The sequence below is a fragment of the Nasonia vitripennis genome, chromosome 2 (genome assembly GCF_009193385.2).
Source record: "Nasonia vitripennis strain AsymCx chromosome 2, Nvit_psr_1.1, whole genome shotgun sequence".
Taxonomy (NCBI): Eukaryota; Metazoa; Arthropoda; class Insecta; order Hymenoptera; family Pteromalidae; genus Nasonia; species Nasonia vitripennis.
This window is the reverse complement of record NC_045758.1, coordinates 12,429,896-12,451,286: the sequence shown is the minus strand read 5'-3', so window position 1 is coordinate 12,451,286 and position 21,391 is coordinate 12,429,896. Positions and strand designations below refer to the sequence as shown.

Sequence of the window (21,391 nt, the reverse complement as noted above, 5' to 3'; positions counted from 1 at the left end):
AAAAAAGCGCTTGCGATATTGCACAGGGGAAGAGGGAGAAACAGCTACAGAAAAGATTTGAAATTTCACTGACGAGAGAGAGAGCTCGGCTCTCCGCTACCTTGTTCGGATCGAGGAGGAAAAAATAAATCAAGCGACCTTGAGTCGCTGCTAGGCGGATGGCGCGCTCTAACGTTCGATACAGCATAGCGCTTGCCATATAACACACATACACGCACACACACACACACAGTCGAGCATTTAAATTTGAACGGCGCGGAAGCTCGCGTGTGTGCGTGCGCGAGCAGTCAAAGTTTACCTTTCACAAACCTTGGGCTAAAATCATTAAGACTAATGACCCACTTCGCGACTTCTAAGCGAGTCGCGCGACTCTGTAATACGCACCGACGTCTCGAGCGATATAATAGTGTATGCGTGCGCGTACTATACGTGCACGCGTCGAAAACTCGTTATCGGGAATTATTCATTGCGTTAAATACTCGACGGCGGATAAGTGACGGGTCTCTAAGCGGAAGCAGCTCGTGTGAAAAAAATTACTATTGAATCGTGATTCCGAAGAGAATATAATGGTCAGTCGCGACGATTGTCTTCCAGCGTATAAACTCGCGCATCGCGGAACTTCCATTAAGCCTCGAGTTTTTTTCTCTTCAACATTAATGCGCGGCGTTGTTTTTTCCGAGCCAATATTTGAGAGTAACTTGACTGCGCTACTCGGCTGGAATTTACATTATTGCTTTTCCTCTCCCGCTCCGTCCGCAAAAGCATGGCAAACATACTTCCAGTTCCGCCTCTCTCAGCTCCGAGCGAATTTCCGAACGCACAAATGCGTGGCCAGAAATATAGTGCCCGATTTGGGAGAGCGCTGCTCCGCGCAACTCTTCTAAAAGGGATTGAATTTCAGCTCGAACCCAGCCCAGACGCTCGGGAGGGTCTTCTTCTTCTTCGTATATAACCCTAAAAACCTCGAGTTCTTTCGAGGAAGCGGCAGCGCCGAAAAAAAGCCGCGAGCATTCCTCGCGGGTGTCGACCGTTTATTTGCACATTAAAATAGCTCGGCGTGTCGTCATCGCAGCCGCAGCAGCAACAGCAGCAGCTGTTTTCATTCATCGGCCTTCTCTCTCTAGTTGGCGACTTCCTTTTCATACAGCGCCGCCTTAATTGCGCCGTATACAGCTTGTGTCCGCCCGCAGCCGATGACACATGGCTCTATATACACGCATGTGAATGTGTGATGTGTGAAGTTCGGCGGCGCCGCTAAGCGAGAGTTGGGTTCGACGCCAAGAGCTGATTACGCTCTCGGAATAACGTCTGATTGTTTGAGAGAGAAAGAGAGAAGTGGCCGAATTGAAGCTCTCACTCTCTATCGTTTATTTTGAATTCTCGCTCAACAGATGTGTGGGCCTTTCAAACGCACGCGCAAGTGCGTATGCACGACGGGAAAACGAAAGGCGGCGCGAATGAGATATTTCGCAAGTCCGCGGAAAAATTGCGCAAAGCGCCAGCGTGTGTGCGTTATACGTCCAACGATCAATCGTCGAAGCAACTCTTTTCATGGACATCGTCCTCGTGTGCATCGTCGCCGAGCACAACCTGTTTATACATTACACGACGACGCGCATAGACATAGGTCAATTGATCTTGATAGATGCGTCAGACGTCACGGCGAGTGTATAGCTATACACATTCACACACGAACTTTCTTACAGCAGCAGTAGAGTTGGGAGAGTCATCGCGCCGAGATCTGAATTACATCGAGAACATAAGCGGTGATGTAACTAATCTGACACGCTATACTAGATGCTATCGCGCTCGGCTCGCTCTCTGTACTTCGTATACCACACTGCCGCCGATATTCTCCTCTTATATTAGTTTATCTTTCGCGCTCGAGCGGACAGATAGCGATCGCAACAAATTTCGTTTGCAAAAAAGCAGCCACAGAGAGAGAGAGAGAGAGACTTTTTCAATTGGGTTAATGTTTTTATCGCGCTGCGAAAGAGAGAGAGAGGGAGAGAGATCCTATCGGTTAGCGATTATTGTAATTTTTGAGTGATGCGAATTATAAGCGCTGTAAATTTTCTCGCTGCATAGCTGCAGGATATATTACAGCGTAATGAAGAAATAACGCTCGCGAGAGAGGCGGTTTTACTAGAGACAAATACGCGCGCTCGGCTGATAGTTGTGGACACTGCTTGATACTAATGTCAAAGGGTTAACAAAATATCTATTTCAACATTCGAAGATTATAACATGTGTAACTTTCATACAAGCGCCTTTAGAGGCTTTCGATTTTTCGAACGTGTTGTTGTGCAGATGTTCGCATACGATTGTTATTCACGAGAGAGTATTATGTGTATTAGTTGCGTATCTCAGACAATGCTGGGCAAAACAAAGGATTAACTGACGTACGAACCGTAATGAGTAGAAGCTCCTGGACACGACCGTTAGCCGTGGAAATATAGTTACACTTCTAGACAGTAGTAGCTTTAAGTCGAACTTCCGCGGTTTCCAAGTAAAGCAGCCTCGCAACAAGAACTTGCTTATCAAATTTGTTCAAATACCTTATGCATACGGTCCGACGTGACAAACGCGGAGTAGGCAGCGAAACGAAAAACGACGACGATTAAATGACACCGAATCCGCATAAACCGAGAGCCCCATTGTTGCGCGACCGGTATGTACATAATACCGCGGGCGCAGCTGCAGCATAATATAGTGCGCCGTTCGTTTTCGCGCGAAATCTTTTTTGCCGCAGCGCTGCCTGATATCGGATATACGGCCGCGTACAGCGCGCACGGCCGCGGCTTGTACACTCGTAAACCGCCTTTCCGTATGCACAGCCCATTTTATTATCCCGACAGCGTATAGTTTCGTTTGTCATATTCGCGCAAACCGCGAAATTACGCCGCGTCTTCTTGCGTGACGGCGGAGAGGTCGAAAATTACACGTGTGCAGAAGTTCCGAGCCCCTGCGATAAGGGTTGTAGTCGATGCGTTACACGTTCTATATCGATCGGAAGCTAGACGAGTGATGACCCTGGAAGCGTCTCTATATGTTCTTGAACCGTGGGACCCGCGCCGAGATAATCGAGTCGCTTTTTTTCACGCCGCGCAGTTTATCTTTTTCGGACAGTATAAACACACGTCGTGGAGCCCGGGGAACCAGAGCTTTTTTCTCGGATAAGCTATCTCTCTCTCCGACGCTGTTTCGATGATAAATTTTTACAAGACTCAAGGTGTGTGCACAGCAGCATCCTTAGTAAAAAAATCGTTTTATCGTCTTCTCGTGCGCATCTGCTTTTTAAACCGCGAGCGCCTATATAGGACACTCCTTCCTCGAGCTCAAACTCCGTTTCGGAATTGGGCACACTCGTATTTCACAATTTGAGAAACTCTCCGTAACCTTTTGTCGCTGACACTGTAAGTCGCCGTGCCGTGTGGACATTCGAAGGCACACGACGGTGGTACGAAAAAAAGGCGGCGCAAGCCCTGATTGTTGTGACATGTCAGCGTAACGAAGAAAAAGTGCGCGCAACACAGTATATAGGAGAGCGAAATTTCGGTGCCGCGTGGCGAATCGGCCGCGATTTTCACTTTTATTGCATCCGATCCCTGTCGCGGCTCATTGACTATCGATTCCTTCGACCGGCTCACTTGCTTAATTATCTTCGCAGAGCGAATTCGAGGGCCAGGCGCTTTTTTTCCGCACTTCCTCCGCCTCTTATCTTTCTCTTTCTCGTCTGGTATTAAAGCCGCGGGCTACACTGCTGCTGCTGTGCTCAAGGTCAGTAGCCGAGAATCTCTCAAGACGGCCGCGCGCTCCTCGTACAGCTAAGTGCTTCTAATTGGGTACGTTTCGAAGTGGATAACTCCTCTCGAGTTTATTCATCTTGACTTCGCGAGAAGCGAGCGAAAATCCTCCCGCTGCTTCGATATTTGCCCGAGAAATAATCGGAAATCCTGGCGAATCCAGCGCTGCGGAACACACGCACGCGATTTCGAGAGAGTAATTTGGCGGGAAATTTAAATACAATCGGCGATTGTGGAAGGGAAGCATTACGAGTAGAGAGAAGTAAATCCCGACGTTATTGTAATCGAGGCGTGACCTCACCAGATACAAATCTGCTCCAATTCCACGTCTCGCGGAAACTCGCGGCTTTCTCCCACTCTCCTTCCGCTTACGAAAAAGAGAAAGAGCGGGAGAGACACACAGCTCAACCGTCCGTTTTAATTAAGCCGTTAACTTAAATTGAACGCTTTTGAAGATTAAAAAGCTCGCCCCGCGCGCGCGCGCGAGAAGAAATTGGCCGAGCTGCGCCTGATGAACTCATCAGTCGCGCGCTCGCGCCGAATTGATGGCCCTCATTATAAAACTTTTTCGGACAAAAAGTTGGGAAATGAAAGGCCCGATATATATGCCGTGCGCAGTCTCTTCTCCGACCGGTTGATTGAGACATTGTGCTCTCCTCCGCGAGAGTAAGAGCTCTTACACGAAAAATCCTGAGAGATGAAATTTCTCAGTCCTCGCTCATCGATCAAGATTACAATCCGGGGTCGCTTCCTCGCTCGTAAAGCGCTGCTGCAGTTATTGGGTTGCGGCCAGAGCGCGGTATGTATATCGCATGCGCCTCGGCGCTTTAATAGCCCGTCGCGGAGAGCTCTCGAAAAAAAGAGGCAGCGGAGCGCAAAAAGCCCCGACGTCGACAACAAAGAGAGACGAACAAGACGAAATAAAAGGCGCGAGCCTGACGTCAGCGACTCGCGCTTTTTTCTTTTCGCAAGCGCGCGATAAATACGTTCGGCGTGTGTGTATGTGAGTGTTTATATGTATACGCGCACCGAAAGCGCGTGTACACATAGCGCGCGAGTTCTGCCCGTTGACCCATTTGTGAAACTCGTATAGTCGCGCGAACAGACTCGAACCGCAGCCAGGCGCACAGTTGCCACACTGTGTGTGTATCTGTGTGTGCAGTAGTAGTCACTACCACGGGGACGGACTTACGACACTGGCTTTACACGAATTACGCGGCAGCCGGCCAGAGTTCACACAGTGTGTCGCGTTTTAGAAGCAGGGGTTTCGCTGCCAAAGTTGCCGGCTTTTTTTCTACCTCGGAACAGCTGTAACTTTTTGAGAACTGATCTTCTGATGCAAGGGTGATGTTTTTGAGAATGCACTTTCTTTTGCGATACTTAACTGTTATAAAACGAGGATAATCGTTCGATTTATACGCGGAGTAGTTAAATGGTTTCCTAGGCGTGGTGCAGTGCGAATTCTCCGGTGAAAAGTGCTGTACGGGAAAGGCTATATATTCCACAGGAACGAATTCTGATTCTTCGGTCTGTTTTCTATCGCGGCTGAGTGAGATAAACTATCGCACACTTTATCCTAACATGAAGTGGAACAGGCGCGATTCAGTTGGCCCGATAGTCGCAGGCTTATCAGAAGTCGTTGCCGGAGCTGGAAACAATTGCATACAGTTCTTTATATTCCCCCTCTTCCCGTCAAAAACCTTTGCTTGCTACGGAAGCCAATGCAGTAGCTACGCATGAAAATTCACACGAGAAAAGCTCGAATGCGAGAGGAACGCAATAAGTTCGGTGTTTTACAAATCGTTATTTTTCCGTACACTCGTAAAATTACAAGCCTGCAGCTATACAATCCTTCGGCAGTATCGGCGATGTGTATAGACGCGTGGAAGATTACGTGAGAGCCAGAAGCGGCCTTAAAAAGTTACAGCTGCTGCCGTTGCGTTTTGACTTCCTCATTTCTCGTATCGAAATTGAGGCTCGCGAGATAAGCTCTTTCTCCGATTCCGCGAAAGCAGCAGCATCCTCTTCTCTCCTCTACACCAGTTCCCATGACAGCCAGTGGAAGAAGACGAAGCAGCAGCAGCAGCGAAGGGCGCCGTCGTAAAAGCCGAGTCGTAACGGCTTAACGATCGAGGGGCGAAATACTTGGGGGGCTGCTGCGCTGCGAGCGGAGCACTCTCCTCTTTGGAAAAATATTCGCCGCCGCCGCGAAGCGTATCTTCGCCGATTTCGTCTTCTATACGCGTGTTCGTGAGTAGCGGCGTAAGTCGAGTGTAAAACGCGCACACTTTTGTCTCTTTCACGGCTCCGCGACTTTTAACGCTTAGAACAAAATAAAAGCAGCGCTGTAGCCTTTATGAAACTCGTGTATATACGTTATATAGATTAAAACGCGGCTGCGCTGCTGCTTTTATTTCGCTCTTTGTAGTCCGCGCCCGCGGCTCAAGTATGTGTTTCTTTCCGCGGCCAATCGAGGCGTGCAGTATTAATACGAAGAAAATTCAGCGAGCGGTATGTGCGCTGAGCTCTCTCTACGCCTGTGCGTGTGTATATATAAAATAGCTCGTCGTATCGGTCAGAGACCTCTCTCTCTCTCTCTCTCTCTCTCTCTCTCTCTCTCTCTCTCTCTCTCTCTCGACTGGTCCGTTTATCTCATGGCTGTTACGGCTCTCTCGTCCCTCGGGGGACGGCGTTTTTCTTTTACCGGCGTTGCCGAGCCAAAGCGTCGAATTAAACTTCTTCAAAAGTTAATTCAAACCGCAGCTGTGTCAACGTTATTTCTCCTCACCCCAGAGAATCTTTTCGCCATCCACGCACACGCGAGGTGTCGGTGCAGCCACATAAATTTCCGCGACCGACCGCGCCCTTGAATCGCGTCAAAAAGCCGAGAGCAGCCATACGCACAAAAGAGACTAGGCCGGAATCCACGATCTATTATTATCTATTCCCATCTTTCTCTAATACACGTGATACCCTCTGAGGCCCTACACACAGCGAGAAATTCCGTAAAAAGCAACGCGAAATAAAAGAGCGAGAATCCGCCTCGGAGGATACGCTACGCGGCACGCACAGAGGCGAGCGGGCTCTTCTCGACGAGCGCTCTTCTCTGAGAGAGATCTCCTCGCTTTTGTACGGAACACAGAAGTACCGCGCGCGGCGGTATACGCTCCCTTTGTCTGAGCTTTGATGGCTCTGGCCGAGAGCCAATGTTTTCGGCGCGGCTGATACCCAGACAGAGTGAGCGCCCGGCGAAGGGCTCGTTCGCGTATATTGCTATAAGCATAAAACGCGTGTACGCGAAAGAGTCTCTCTCTCTCTCTCTCTCTGCCAGGGCATACACGCCCGTGTATTTTATGCGAACGCGCTCTATCTAATCGGCGAGAGTTTTTCTCCTCCCTTTCAGAGCCATACTCCGAAAGCTGATCTCTGCGTGCGCCTGTATACAGATTGTTCTCGTTCAAAACAAACAAAGCTCTACTCGCGCGCATTTTTATCCCGAGCGAAAATTCTTCAGCGCGCCGCGTTTTGCGCTACTTCGAAAAGTCGAGAGGAGAGCCAACTCGCGAGGGCGGACCATCTGGAGAGGAAGAGGCGAAGGCTGTGAAAGACTTCGTTTATGGTTGCGTTGCCGTACGTGCTGCACACGTACGAGACGGATATGCTCTCTGAGAGCCGCGCGCGAGAGCACATATGCCGCCTCTGTGTACATAAAGCCCGAGACCGACGCACTAAAGTTTCTTTTATCATCGCACTCTCTCTCTCTCTCTCTCTCTCTCTCTCTCTCTCTCCGCGTGGCCACCTGGGGATAAGCATTTTTTTCCTTCCTCTTCTTCTTCTTCTTCTTATAGTTCCTTTCGAAAAATCGTTCGCGCTTCAGGGACTCTTATACACTCTTATACAAGGCGCTTTTCGATTCGACGGGAACGTCAGCTATACTCTTTGAAAAGCTCTAGAATTTCGGAGCGAGAACTCGCGCTCTAATTGGACTGGTATATTTGTTTTCACTCCGGGGATATAAACAATCTCGGCAGCTCGAGAGAAGATACAGGAAGCTCGCGAGTTAAAAATAGCCAGATTGTAGCCCAAAAGTTTTATCATCACACGAGCGCGCGCTCGAGCAAAGCGAAAATACACTAAACTCGATTCGGCGGCGAAAGCGCGTGTGTACAGGCTGGGCGTGAAGCTCGACGAAAAAAGAAGCGTAGAGAGAGAGAGAGAGAGAGAGAGAGAGAGAGAGAAAGAGAGAGAGAGAGAGACGCGGAGACGCACGTATATCAGCTGAGAGAGAGACGAGCTTAGTCTACGCGTTATCTGGTTTCACCAAAGGCCCCCGTATGGCGAGCACATGCAGCAGCGGCGAAACTCGAGAGCGCGCCGGAGAGCACACGTGAAGCGGGAGAAAGAGGAGAGGACGTGAGAAAAAATGTAACACGCGCGAGCGCTCGGAGATCCCCCTGATACATGCAGAAGAGCCGTGCAGGAGACGTTCTCTCGAAACTGCTAATGAGCTTTCGAAGTGCGCAAAGGATGAGACAATTATAGAGCTTGGGACTTGAGGTGCATATTACCAAAAGTCCCGAGCTAATTGCTCGCTCTTCGGGACGGATCATTTTGGCAAATTGAAAAGCGATCATAAACTCGTTAACGGAAGATTAAGCGGCAGTTTTCGTAAACAGGCGCGATGTAAAAAGATCGCGTTTCTCAAATTTTCCTGTCGAGGCAAATCGAGCGAAAATATAATTAACGCCGCTGTGCTTGAGAAAGCAAAAAAGCTTGTGTATACACAGTTTTAAAAAACCGGTCGTCGTCGCCGAGTTATCGCATACCTGCGGCTCCGTCGCCTGCTGGCTCATTATTTAGTTAAGCGTTGCATTAATGACACGCGGAGAGCTTTCTTTTCCGCGCGGCGCTGCGCTGCAATGCCTGAATATTTATTTTACCTTCGAACCTCACCTCTCTCGTATCGCGCGCATGCACTATAATATGTGCGTGTGTGTGTTTTTCCTTAAATCATCTTATCTGGGACGGGGAGCGCGCACAGCGCTTATCGACTTAGACGATTGCACTACCTCGTGTACAGCCGCAGTATACGGCTGCTACAGGGCTCTCTTTATCGCTGAACTGCTTCGCGGTAATCAGTTGTTGTTACAAGATACCGAAGAGGGAGAGAGGAGAGGGGAAAAGCAGGTATAATAATCGCGCGGAGATTTTTTCGGACTGTGTGTATGCGATGGGACAATCGGCCTGCTTTTTTAGCTTCCTCTCAATGCGAGCGCTCCATAAATGGCCATTTCTTTCTTCTTTCCCGCTTATACCTTTTCATCTCCGGTCTCGTCTCTAACGCATTCTTCCCTGCCTACAATGCACCCGCTTACACACAGCGGCTCTGTATATGCGGGCACGAAATCTCTCGCTATAGCTGGTTTTTTTTCACTCTCATACTTCACACAAAAAATATGAACGGGAGGAAGAATCGCTCGGAATGAATTTTTCATTATCGTTAGCTCTTTCATTCGTGTAATGTATTTTTTCCCCTCTCCTAAACGCCGCTCGTTGTGGTGCTACGCTTATAAACACACTGGGAATCGCGCGCGCGAGAGAGAGAGAGAGAGAAAGAGAGAGAGAGAGAGAGAGAGAGGGAGAGCTGCGTAACTACGCTAGGCCGAAAAAGGCGCTGCTATGGCTGGCTTTTTTTTTATTTAAGTGCGACCGCTGCCGCAAGTAAACTGTGAAATTGAACAACGCTCTGGCTTTTTCGTAATTCCGGGTGTGTATACGGCTATAGAGCAACGCTCCGACCGCAATGGCCGCGCGCGATACTGCGAAACAACCGCGAGAAACTAAAAGGTCGTTCGATGCTAATACGCGCAAGAGAGAGATAGAGATCAGCCGTTTTCCCTCCAATTTCGCAGTTTGTGTCACATGCGCGCGAGAGGTCAGCCGCAGGAGAATCGTCGTATCTCCCATATTCGTTCAGATAGAAATCGGACGACAAATTTTAAACTTCGAAAAATCTTTTCGAAACGCCAAGTCGCTGCTGCTTTGTCTCACTGATTACAAAACACCGAGCCGCGCGCTGCGCATTAACACTCGCGGCGTTGACACTTGCGTATCGTAAAGATAAAGGGGCGACGCGCGCGATGAGATTTAAAAGTGGGTTTATTGCAGAAGAGAGAAGGCGACGACGCATGTCCAATGACGATTTACGATGAGAACGCAAGCGATTGCGACATCGCACACTGATGCGCGGAAGAGGAGTATTATAGCTTATGTACAATCGATCGATTGTATTTTTTCACGAGCGCGTTACTAAGGAGGAAAAGAGCAGCCGCAGAGAATTTATACGACTCTAGGCCGTGTAATACAGGCAAAATTGATCGAGCGTTATTAAGTCGATCGCTTATACGCTGCCTGCCTGTACACGCTGCAGCCTTGGGATAAATAAACTTTCCCTCGGCGCCGAGATCTGTGGGAGATATTTCATATCGGCCGCGCGATGTGTATCGCATTACCAGCTGAAATTAAAAATCTTTAATTATTATAATCCACGACGCGCGTTTCCTCCTCGCAATTCATCAGGCGCCTCGTTTTCTGCGTGAAAGTCAAGCGGAAGAGAGAAAACCGAAAAGCGCATCACGCGATGCGGAACGGGGCCACACAGCGGGAGAAGAATTACACCCGAGGACTCGAGAAAAGAAGAAAAAAAATGATGCACACTCGAATTGTCGCGAGTGACGTAACAGGCGCGCAGCGAGGAGCGAGCCACTTGGTGTCAATCGCGGCTCGTTTCCTTCGGCGGAAGAATCGTCGCGTTGGGAAACCGACGACGCTCGCCGCGGCGCTGAATAAAGAAGTGGCCGTTGCTTCTGTTTTATTGATTACGTCGCTCTTTCCACAGCCGCGCGCGGCTCGTTGTATACACATTTTGTAACTTTGCGGATTTTACGACAATGGTGCTTTCCACATATACACACACGTCGTACTATACACACTTGCGCGTTTCGTTGCGAAGGTTTTATTGGCCTTTTCGCGATACAGCCGCGCATTGTGTGCGCAGCCGACGTTTCTCGATAAGAGAGCGAAAGCCGCGGATTTTCTTCGCCTTTTGTCGTCGATTGGCGCAGAGGAGAAGAAGAAGAAGAAGAAGAAGAAGAAAAATAACGTTCCTTCAAACGGACGCAGCCTTGAATGAAGCTCGACGCGCTGGAATGAATGAAAGCCTCGCTCGCACTTTGTCGTTGTCGCATAGCCTTCGGGCAGGATTTTAAGTGCACTCGTGCATGCGCGCGCTCGCGCATGAATTAATCAGCAGAAATGAATGAATTAATTATAACGAGAGGGAATTTGTCCGCCTCGAGAAAGAGATATGCGCACAGTGCTGCGAGACTCTCTTCTTCGACTTTATGAATCGCTCTTTTTCCGCGATGCTAAGTGCGCAAAATGGGAAAATAAAAGCTCCTCGCGCGTCATCGTGTAAACGACCCGATATCTTACGCCGCAACGATAAATCTTCGCGGAGAGAGAGATTTTCTCGCAAAAATTTATGCTCTCTCCACGCTAAAACTTTCGCGCGATGCGCAAAGTTTTGCGAAAAATAGCTCGTGCATATACAAACAGCGACAGCGTAACAGATGTCTCGCCGGGGCTTTGCGAAAAGAATTCGTCAAGCGAGCGAGCAATTTCTCAATGCTCTCCCGACTATAATATGGCGCATAATATACATGCAGCAACGCCGTGTGAGAAATAATCGTCGGGCGCACTCGTTGCAGAATAATTTCTCACAATTGAATTAACATAAGTTCTCATGATTTTGAGTAAGAATAGACTTGTCGTTGCTCAACTCGATTTTTTTTCTCATTTCGCCAATATCGGCACACGACCGCAACGACGAGACAAATCGACGCGGACTGTGCGCGATGTAGGAGAAAAATAATAGAGTGACATAATCGTATCAAGTGAACGGGGGGACACAATGCCGGGCGTTATGCTTTTGCAATCGATTATTCTGCAGTGCTGCGAAGGGCCTTCAATTGGCCGGCTCGTAAAGTCCTCGCTGGGACAAAGGAGCGAACAAAGGCCCACGACACACACACACACACAGGGAGAGAGAACGGCTCTGTGTTTCGCGCGTGTCTCTCGCTCCCTTCGCGAACTTTTCCGGGCGCGTACAATGAGTTCTTATGTTGTTGCTAAAAACAATTAGAGAGATAACAACAATAAAAAGAAGAGAGAAAGAAAAAACACAAACCCGCCCCAAGTCTCTGGTTATTGTTATGCTTATGAGTAAAACTTCTTTTCGCCTCATTATGTGCGTTGCGAAGCGGCTCTTTTACGAGGCGAACGAGCGCTGCAGCACGTACATACGCAAGGGTCGCGTGAATAATTTTTCTTTCCTCCTCTCTGCTCCGCAGCAGCGTACAAGGGAAAAGCTCGCGAAATTACAGACGCAGCCGCGAGCAAGAAAAGCTGTAGCAGCAGCAGTAGTAGAGTCGACTCACCTCCACACACACACACACATACACACACACATACAAGCAGTGAGGTACACAGGCGCGCGGAGTATATACTTTCACTGGTTTCACGGCCAACGGACGCGTTACACGATGCTAATAATACCGGCGGCGGGGCTGCATCTTTGCTGCAGGGAGAGAGAGAGAGAGAGAGAGAGGAAACGAGCCTCGCCTCGCGAATTCCTCCTCGCGTTATTCGATCGAAACGGTCGACGACCCGACATCGGGAGCTGTGCTCGCGAGAGAAAGAGAGCGCGGAAGATATAGGCGCGACGAGAGACCGCGCCTTGCTCGCGCGCCAGGCGAGCATCGATCTGATCATGACCTCCATTCTCATCTAGTCCATTATACGTGTCTGCGTCTGTCTAGAGCAGCAGGAGTATATTTCTGCGCTCGCGTTGGCCTGCATTGCTATGTCCTGATGTGCGCGAATCTCGATCCAGCTACGGCCGCTTGGTAACCAGCTGGATCGATGCGCTTGTTTTAAAAGCTACTGCTTCGCGCACTCGTCGAGGTATGAAAAATATTCCGAAGAAGCACCACAGCAGCGAGTTCCCTCGAGTTCGTGAGACGAAGCGTGAAAGGTGGATACACCATAGCGCACACAGCGACTGCCGACACGGAAAGTGCGCGCGGCGAGCATAGATATTGGATGTCGTCGACACAGGCGCTCGCAGAACATCCGCCGGAAGACGTGTGCGTACGTTCGTACGTACCTTCAAGAACAATGCTGTATACATTCGAGCGGCTCTTCATTATATGGCGCACACATCCTCGTGCGGCACCTTGCAACGAGCTTCGCTTCTCCTCTTCTTTTCCTCGCGGCGTATGCGCGCAGCCGAGGGAATCAGCTTTCGCAACGGCTGTGCGTTGTCTCTGAAACAGAAAAAAAAGACCAGTCGAGAGATAGAGAGACAGCGGAGAGGTATACCGTTGTTAATCCCCGCGGAATATTCTATTTTCGAGGAAACTTTGACCTCAAAGCGCGCTCGTTCCGAGAATCCGCGGCGATCGCGCGTATATGAATTCTAAACAGAACGTGCCTTATTCCCGGCTCTCTCTCTCTCTCTCTCTCTCTCTCTCTCTCTCTCTCTCTCTCTCTCTCTGCTCCGTACGTGAAATATTCTCCGCAAATATACGAGGAGAGGAATGGAAAAAAGGTTCGCTGTGCGCAGGTACTGTGCGCGGGAGCCAAGTATAACACGAGCGGATCAATTTGACGTCTGTACACATACACATGAGCGGGAGCGATTAGACGAACGTGACTTTCCAGTTGCAACATTCCCCGGTTACGTTCGCTGAATTTTGTCAGTCGTCATCTATCGCTGCGTGTGTGCCGATTGAGCTTGCGAGTGTGTATACGTGATTTGGCAACTCCGGCTTTCGCGAAACGAGGAGAGAATCGCGCAAACGTACAATGCGGGTTGTGAAATTCGGAGAACTTTGACCGTGACGCCGCTGGATGATCTAACGAGCTTTTCGTCGTCGCGGCCCAGCTGTTCATCAAATTGGGCTGCAACGCGATGCAGCGCTCTCTCGGTCCACTTTGCGCAGATCGCACTCCCCTTGCAGCACACGCCTTTTGCGACCGTGCACCGTATTATACACGCGTCCTCGGCTCATCCCCTCTTCCCTCCACTGCTTGCGTACATCCATCTCTCTCTTCCTTTCACTCGCGACGATGTCGTATCTCCCTCTCCGCGGCATCGCAGTAGTCGCGCAGTAGTAAGAGCGCGCGCGACGGCAATAGAAGCGGAGCTGCGAGCTTAGCTCTCCGCCAAGCACTCCCCACTATCTTCTCTATATACGTGTGCTCGCGCGTGTGTGTAGTTCGAGTGTCAGTGGGGCGAGCGCTCTGCGAAGGATAACGCTCTCCGGCGCGCGCGCGAGAGAGAGAGAGAGAGAGCTACTGGTTTTGCATGCGAACGGAGAGAGAGAGAGAGAGAGAGAGAGAGAGGAGGCGTGAGCTACGCTAGCTGCTCGCGGAGAGCCAAAGAAAGAGAGGAGAGGCGGCAGCCAGACAAGGTCATGGTTAGCCGCGAGACGTGGAAGGGAAGGAGCTGCTGCGTGTGTGTGCCGATGCAGACTGGTGCAGTTGCTGGATCGTTGTAGCGCGCGCGCTTTGGCCCGCCATCTTGAGGATTCATGCACTTGCCGTAAGAGATCATACGCTGCACTTGACTGCAAGAGGGAGAGAGAGAGAGCTTTTTTGATGAGTAAGAGGATGAGCCGGAAGGTGTCGCGGGTTTTTCCGAAGCCAAGAAAGAGACGTCGTTAATGAATAATCCGGAATGTCAAAATTCCACTGCGAAATAAGCCCATCGCAGCGTATTAATTAGAGTTAGAATTGATCTGACTCGCGTATTTTGTCCTCGGCAATCCTTGGCAACGACTCGCCTCTACATAATACCTGCAAGAGCGTGTGTGTCTGGCCATAAAATTTTACAGCTCCTCGCCTGCGGAAAGGATAACTATATATGAGTAAAATAGGACACAGCAGTATACACATATAAACCGCGTATGCGCAACACCTCTGCGGCTCTCTTTAATTAGATTAAAACGATCGCTGGGTTCGGCCGCGTGTAACGATCGCGCGCCGCGCTCGCCTATTAATTGCAGCTTTCCGTTAACGGCGCGATGACGCGCGTCGCTGCCGGAACAAAGGGACACGTCATCGTCTCTCTTTCTCGCCACTACTTACTTTCGGTTTCATCAGTGTGTGTGTGTGTGTGTGTGTCAGTTTATTATATACTGTACACTTCTGCCGATCATCATCCTACACGCGCGGAATGTGCTTTTCGGTCGCAAGCTCAGCGCGTTACTCGATACACCTTTCGTTTTCTTACGTATTCTCTGCTGGTTATCAGCGAGAGACAGTTAATACTCTCGGCTTACAGATAGCCGCCGCGCGAGACTTATTCCTCTTATCGGCGTGACGTTAATTCATGACGCATACGAAAGAGGATCGAGAAAGATTGCACATGCCCCTCTGCAGCTATCAATTCGCGAAGAGAAATAACAAAGCGCGACAGCGTAATACAAACCGCAGCGGGTAGCTTTCGCTTTCGCTCGCGCGCTTGACCTTGAGAGTAGAAGCTGCCGCGCAGCCAGGGAGATCGGATCAGTCGTGAGGATATCCCGTAGGAAGTGGCCGATCGCGGAGCTTCTCTTCAGCGTACGACGACGAAAGCTGCAGCAGTGGCGAGGGCGCCTCGCGCTCGGTGTGTATGTACAGGAAAACAATGGTGATTGTGTGTCTCTCTCCCTCCCTCTCTAGCGAAACGTTTACAGCCTAATTATGTGAACATGGCCGGGGCACGGAGTGGAGTAACAATGCTATAACTCGTAACAATGTACGATTGTTCATTGTCTGCATGCACTCCGGGACTCTCCACCTCCTCCTCCTCCTGCTTACATCCTTCGTCGTCGTCGTCGCAGCCGCCGCCGCCACCGCCGCGTCTTTCCTTCCTCCCGCTCTTCTTCTCCTTTTATACCGAAGCGATGTACTCCCGGCTTATCTACATATGATATACTTGTAAAGCTCTCCCATTACACGCGTGTACACGAATTTTACTTTTCGAGCTTTTGGCTTCGATCGATGCGACGTTACGCTCACGACACTATATTTAATTAACCGGGCTCGAACGGGGGCACTCCGATCCATTTTTAATACTAATGTGGGAAGACATTTCCGCGCTTCCCGAGTCCAGAGGCCAAGCGACGCTTTCCCGTTGCAGATGGCGGCGGGAGAAGCGACGCTTCACCTCCCCCGCACAGCCGAAGTGCGACACGTGGAAAACCCAAGCCCCGAGTCCCAGCGGAGCGCCCCGAAGCCCTCCGAGCGAGCGGCGGCGGCAGCGTTCTAACCTACCTGAGCCCGCAGGGGCGCAGGGAGGGAGGGACGCCGTCGGCCGAGAGCGTCGGTCCGTGAGAGGGCCCGATGCAGGCGACGAGGCAGATTGAGTCGGTCAGCCGACGAGAAACTACGGATGGTACCTTCAGTGTAAAACCCTAGACAACTAAGCATTCTTTCAATATACGAACTACAAACTACCGAGTGATTCGATTCTCTATGGAAATCCTGGCCATGCAATCCTTCATTCCCACAATAATAGAGCGAGGGTTAGACACCCTCGTCGCTGCGCATGCGTGCACTGCAGGCGCGAGGAGGATAATTTCCACGAGCGCGCGCTAATTAGTCGGAGAAGGAGGATATCCGGAAGGCAGCGCGCATGGGCTTGGATTTTCCCAAAGCTCCTCGAAAATCGCACAAAGAAAACTGCGTCGCACGCGTGTACATAATTTATACGTCACACTCATCGCCCCGCTGAAAAATGAGTTTTCAACGCAGTCAGGTATGTCTTTGACGTGTTCCTCTCTTCTCTATGTAATAAACGAAGGTCGCGTCGAATTCAGGTCGTTGAACCGCGTCGTTATTATACAGTACGGTAGGCTATTGAATAAATAAGGGAAAACGCGAGAGCGGGGTGTGTGTGTGTGTGTGTGGGCGTTGACGACGATAGCGCGATAAATTCTCGCGGCAGTCCTACTTCGAGAAAAGCGTGTACAACGTATACTCATTCCACGGCCTTCGGATGTGCTCGCAGAGTTTACGCACCGATAAGCGCTCGCGCGATTGCTCTATTGTTTTGCAAGTGCGCGGCGCTGATAATTCGCGCGCAGCCATCAGTGGGGCTTTCTTCGATTGAATAAAATATAGCATAGACATAAATTACACGTTACATAACTGCCACTACCGTGCGACTGTGTCAGTGTAAGCCATAAATCCATTGTCCCCCGTTCAGTAGCGAGTGTAATCATGACCGAAAATAAAAACCGTCCGCTAATCCAACAGCACCAGCGAAAGCGTTTCAGTAAAGCTGTGCTCGCTCATAGAAAAGATATCCGCGCGTGCACGCGCCTTTCGTTTTGCCGTCGGAGGTCCTTGAGAAAATCTTCTCGTTGCCTCGTTTCTGAATTTCGTCATCGCGCACAGTAGTAGAAGAAGTAGCAGTCGATTCTCGCTCTCTTCTCTCATTTCACTGCAACGCGACTTGCTCTTTCCCTCCATCAAGGAGAGTGAGAAAGAGAAGAAAAAAAGGAAACCGGCGCCTCCTTGGCATAGATCGGGAGCCTCCTCTTTCTTTCTCCTATTCCCCTCTCCTCCAAGTATTACACTCTCGGAGTGGAAAACTCGGAAAGAAATTGCAGCAGCAGAAGGCGGTTGCTTAATGCTCGCGACACGCAATTTCAAGCTCGATAAGCGGCTTCCGCGAAATCGTCACGGATTATCGGAGTCGTTAGGAAAATATTAAAAGCGCACGACCATTAGGAAATTCGTATGTGTGTGTGTGTATAGTGTAGGCTATTGCGGTAGACCGTTCTCTCTCTCTCTCTCTCTCTCTCTCGCTCTCTGCGCTGCTAATTTCGGTTATGACTGTAGGGATCGACGGCATCGTTAGCGCGCGCGATGTCTTGGAGCATTAGCGAACAAAGCCGGCCTTTCACACCGACGCGGAAAATGGCTTTCGACGTGCAGCCGCGCTACACGGTTAAGTCGTCGATACGAAATTTATGCACGAAACTTTTTCTACGCCTCACCTTGACGCGCGGGATACCGATCGGGCCTGTGTGACGCGACGGCTTTATTTAAAAAGCCCGAGAGAGCGATATAGGGAAAAAAGCCGCGGAAAAAATAACGTAAAAAGAGAGAAAAAAATCATATTGAAAGGTCCTGCTGTCGTTAGATTACACACACATACAGGTTTTTCTGCAACGCGATTAATAGAACGGCGGCGGCGGAGTACACGCACGGCTCTCAGCTCGCGACTCCTGGCCTTCGATGAGGTTACGCCGCTCGCTCGCTCTCTTGCGCCGGCATAAAAGGCTCGTTTGTTGGCGTTGTGCCTTCCGCACGTGGTGAACGTGCCGAAGGATATCCGAGAGATATACATAGCCGCGTAGAGCTCGGAGTAGGGAGAAGCTTCTTTTTACCATCGGCAGCGATATCTCTGGCTACGTTGCGAAAGCGCTCTCCCGCTGCACACATCAGATGCGGATGTATGTGCACGCGCGTATCCGTGTGTATACTTACATACGAGCGCGCGCTCGCTCTGTAATTCACGGCAGACCGCTTTTTTCCATGCGAGCACGCCGCGCTCTGTACCGCCATTATCATTCGCGTCTCTCTCTTTCTGTATATTTAATACGAATGTATATCCACGACGGGCGAGGAGCGCCTGGCTCCGATGATACATTCGCAGCGCGAAAGTCAATGAGGCGTCCCTCCAGCGATGGCGGCTCGGCTCGCCGATTAAACCTCATTGGCTCTGATTTATTGGGCTTCTCGATAATGCTCGCGCGCAGGACGAGTAAATTATCGTTGGACGCAAAAATACACGCCTCTCTTCTGCTGCGCTTTTCTTCTCTCTCATGCGTATATGTACTGCAGCACTCGACATTTCGAATCGTCGGAATTAAACACACACACCCATTCATACGTATGTATAAATATAACGCATGTGCGGATCCTCCAACGGTAAATCCAAAGACGACGGCGGTGCCTTTCACCGAGACGGCTTAAAATTCCCCCTGATTAATTGCCATGCTGGGGGGAGAGCCCCCATATATATATATCGGAGCGTTTTATATATGCAAACGATCGATCGGCCCCGCACGCACATGTGCGCTTGTATAGACGTTTCCGTAAGCACTTGTGTGCGCGTGTGAGTAATATTCGCGACAACGGCGCCGAAAATGCCCATTATTTCCGCGCAACAATTACGCACATACACTGCAGCACACGAGGTCCCCCGAAAAAAGAAACACGGGCAAAAACAATCGACGACTCCCGGGCATTGTTCGCGAGGAGTGCGTATATATATGTGTGTATGTGTGTATGTGTGTGTGTGTGTGTGCGTGCGTATTTTCGGCCGATTGTTCCGAGCGACGAGACGTTGTCGGAATTAAGCAGGAGTATATGTATAGGGTGTGGCAGGGAGCGGAGCGAAATCGCCGAATATAACGCGAAAGAAAGCGCGGCTATATAGAATGCTTTTATCGTGTACTGTATACACGGCCCCGTCGTCTTCTACGCGGAGCCACAGTAGCAGCAGCTGTGACTAACAGGTGGAGGAAAGTCGCGTCAGCTGTTCATCGACGAGTTTCGCGAGCTGATGCGATGACGGCTATTTCGAGTTTACGCGTGCGATTTTACACCGCCGAGATTTCTCGGGTATACGCGAGTCGACACACCGTATTATAGAAAGTACATTGTTGCTAGCCGATGGATTGATATAGATACGCGCTCAATTTTTATCACTGCCGAATTTGGTAGCGAAGGCGTGTACCGTGGTATTACTTAATATCTCCGATAGATAAAGCCTGTCTCCGTGTGTTATAGACGCACGCTAAAATTCAGCGCCTTATTCGCGCAGCCATATAGCGCGCTCTCGTTTCAGGAAAGGCGGTCGACGATTAAGAAAACCGGTATGTATAATGCGCGCGGCTAGCTTTCGCGTGCGTGCGCGAGTACTGCATACGGGGTACCTCTATGCACAGCCTTTTGATCGATCCTCGTTTCCGCTATATGTGTATACTTAGATCGGCTATATCGAGGTGCAAAAACTTAACGCGCGCCGCTGTATGCTGCAGAGTGTGTGTTCGACACTTCAACGTGCGGCTAATTATGTGCTTCTGAATTGTATGGACTGGCATATACATATATAGCGGAGTAATTCAATTTACGGCGACTGCGGTCGACACTCTTGATCGTCGAATTACACGCTATAGAACGTGTAGGAAAAATTCTAACGCCGAGATTTAGGGTTTCCGTATCAACGCGCCGATGCTATAATAATACAACGATTTCGAGCAGCTGTCGATCGGAGCTCGGACTGATATTTCAATGTGAGTAATTGCAGCGGAGGAAAGTGAAAGCACGCCGTAACTAATCGTAACGTTATAGCAGCAGTACGACGGAGCAGTTCAGAGGCTGTAAATAAGCGAACGTGACTCGAGGCCGCAACCCTTTTCCTCGACCTTATGCACCATTTTCTCTCTCAACTTTAAAGCCTCGCTGCACGAAGCGAGTCGGCGTTTTCGCCGGGGCGGATTTGGGTTGGCTCTCGCCCCCGCATCAGACGGATCAATACACGGAAGAGAGAGAGAGAGAGAGAGAGAGAGAGAGAGAGAGAGAGAGAGAGAGAGAGAGAGCGCGAATCGCACTCGTACATACACACGCCTGCACAGTGTGCAGAATTAACGGGCTGCGTCGATCGGCCGCGCCGCTGCTGCTGCTTTATGGCTTTACAAGGGCGTAAATATTTCGAAGGCCGCGTGTACGTGAGGGAGAGAGCTAGGATTCGTCTGGTTTTGAATTTTTCCCTCTATATATCCTCGAGAGGGGCAATGGATTCCCGATGCGCGCGTGAAAGGAATGTGACTATAGGATATTCCGTTTAGTCGCACTTTGCGCTCGACGTCTCCGATGATGCGTATACGCACAGGCGAAATATCTTCTGCCGCATCGAGAGAGAGGTATACCTATTACCGACGACGACAACAACAACCGTAAGCAAACTTCGGAATCTCCAGGACTTGGAGTAATTAGCCGAGCGTTGAATAACACGGGCGAGCGCGTTCACGTCGGTAAATGGAAATATACCACCGTCGACGACGTCGACGGCACATTTACTCGTCAAAGTGCAGCATCGGCTCGAATTCGAGTCGACGTCGCTCGTGTGCTTCGACTATGTAACGACCAGCCCGAGGAAACTAGTGCTATACGTACCTGCTTTTATACCCGACTTCCGCGAGAGAGTCGGCAATTATATTATCGAACGCACGCTTTTCGGCTTTGCTCGCCACGCCGAGAGAGACTTTTAATATAACTCTTGCAGTTTTATCGGCGTGTTGTTGTCGCAGCTGTCGCCGTTCGTTCTTACAAAAGAAGCTTTTTACTCTCGCGGAAAACTTTTTAACGCCGCAGGCGCGTTCCCGGAATAAAACCGCGCACGAAAATAACAGCGCGATAAAGTCCAAGCGAAATTCTCTCCGAAAAAAAGAGCGTCGAAA

At 50.1% G+C, this 21,391-nt stretch overlaps 1 protein-coding gene across 9 annotated transcripts in view; it reads left to right on the top strand.

Moving 5' to 3' along the window:
- Positions 1 to 21,391, top strand: part of LOC100122759 (protein gustavus) — a 289,744-nt gene that overhangs the window by 255,356 nt on the left and 12,997 nt on the right. Inside the window, exon 1 of one of the 9 annotated variants that reach the window (XM_008214360.4) lies at positions 14,038 to 14,472. The exons of 7 other annotated variants lie outside the window; for them this stretch is intronic. In XM_008214360.4, the coding sequence (XP_008212582.1) occupies positions 14,462 to 14,472 (11 nt within the window). In that variant the 5' untranslated portion in view covers positions 14,038 to 14,461. Of the gene's footprint in view, positions 1 to 14,037; positions 14,473 to 14,568; positions 16,672 to 21,391 lie in introns of those variants that run through there. One more of the 9 variants, XM_032596593.1, reaches the window with a different exon arrangement.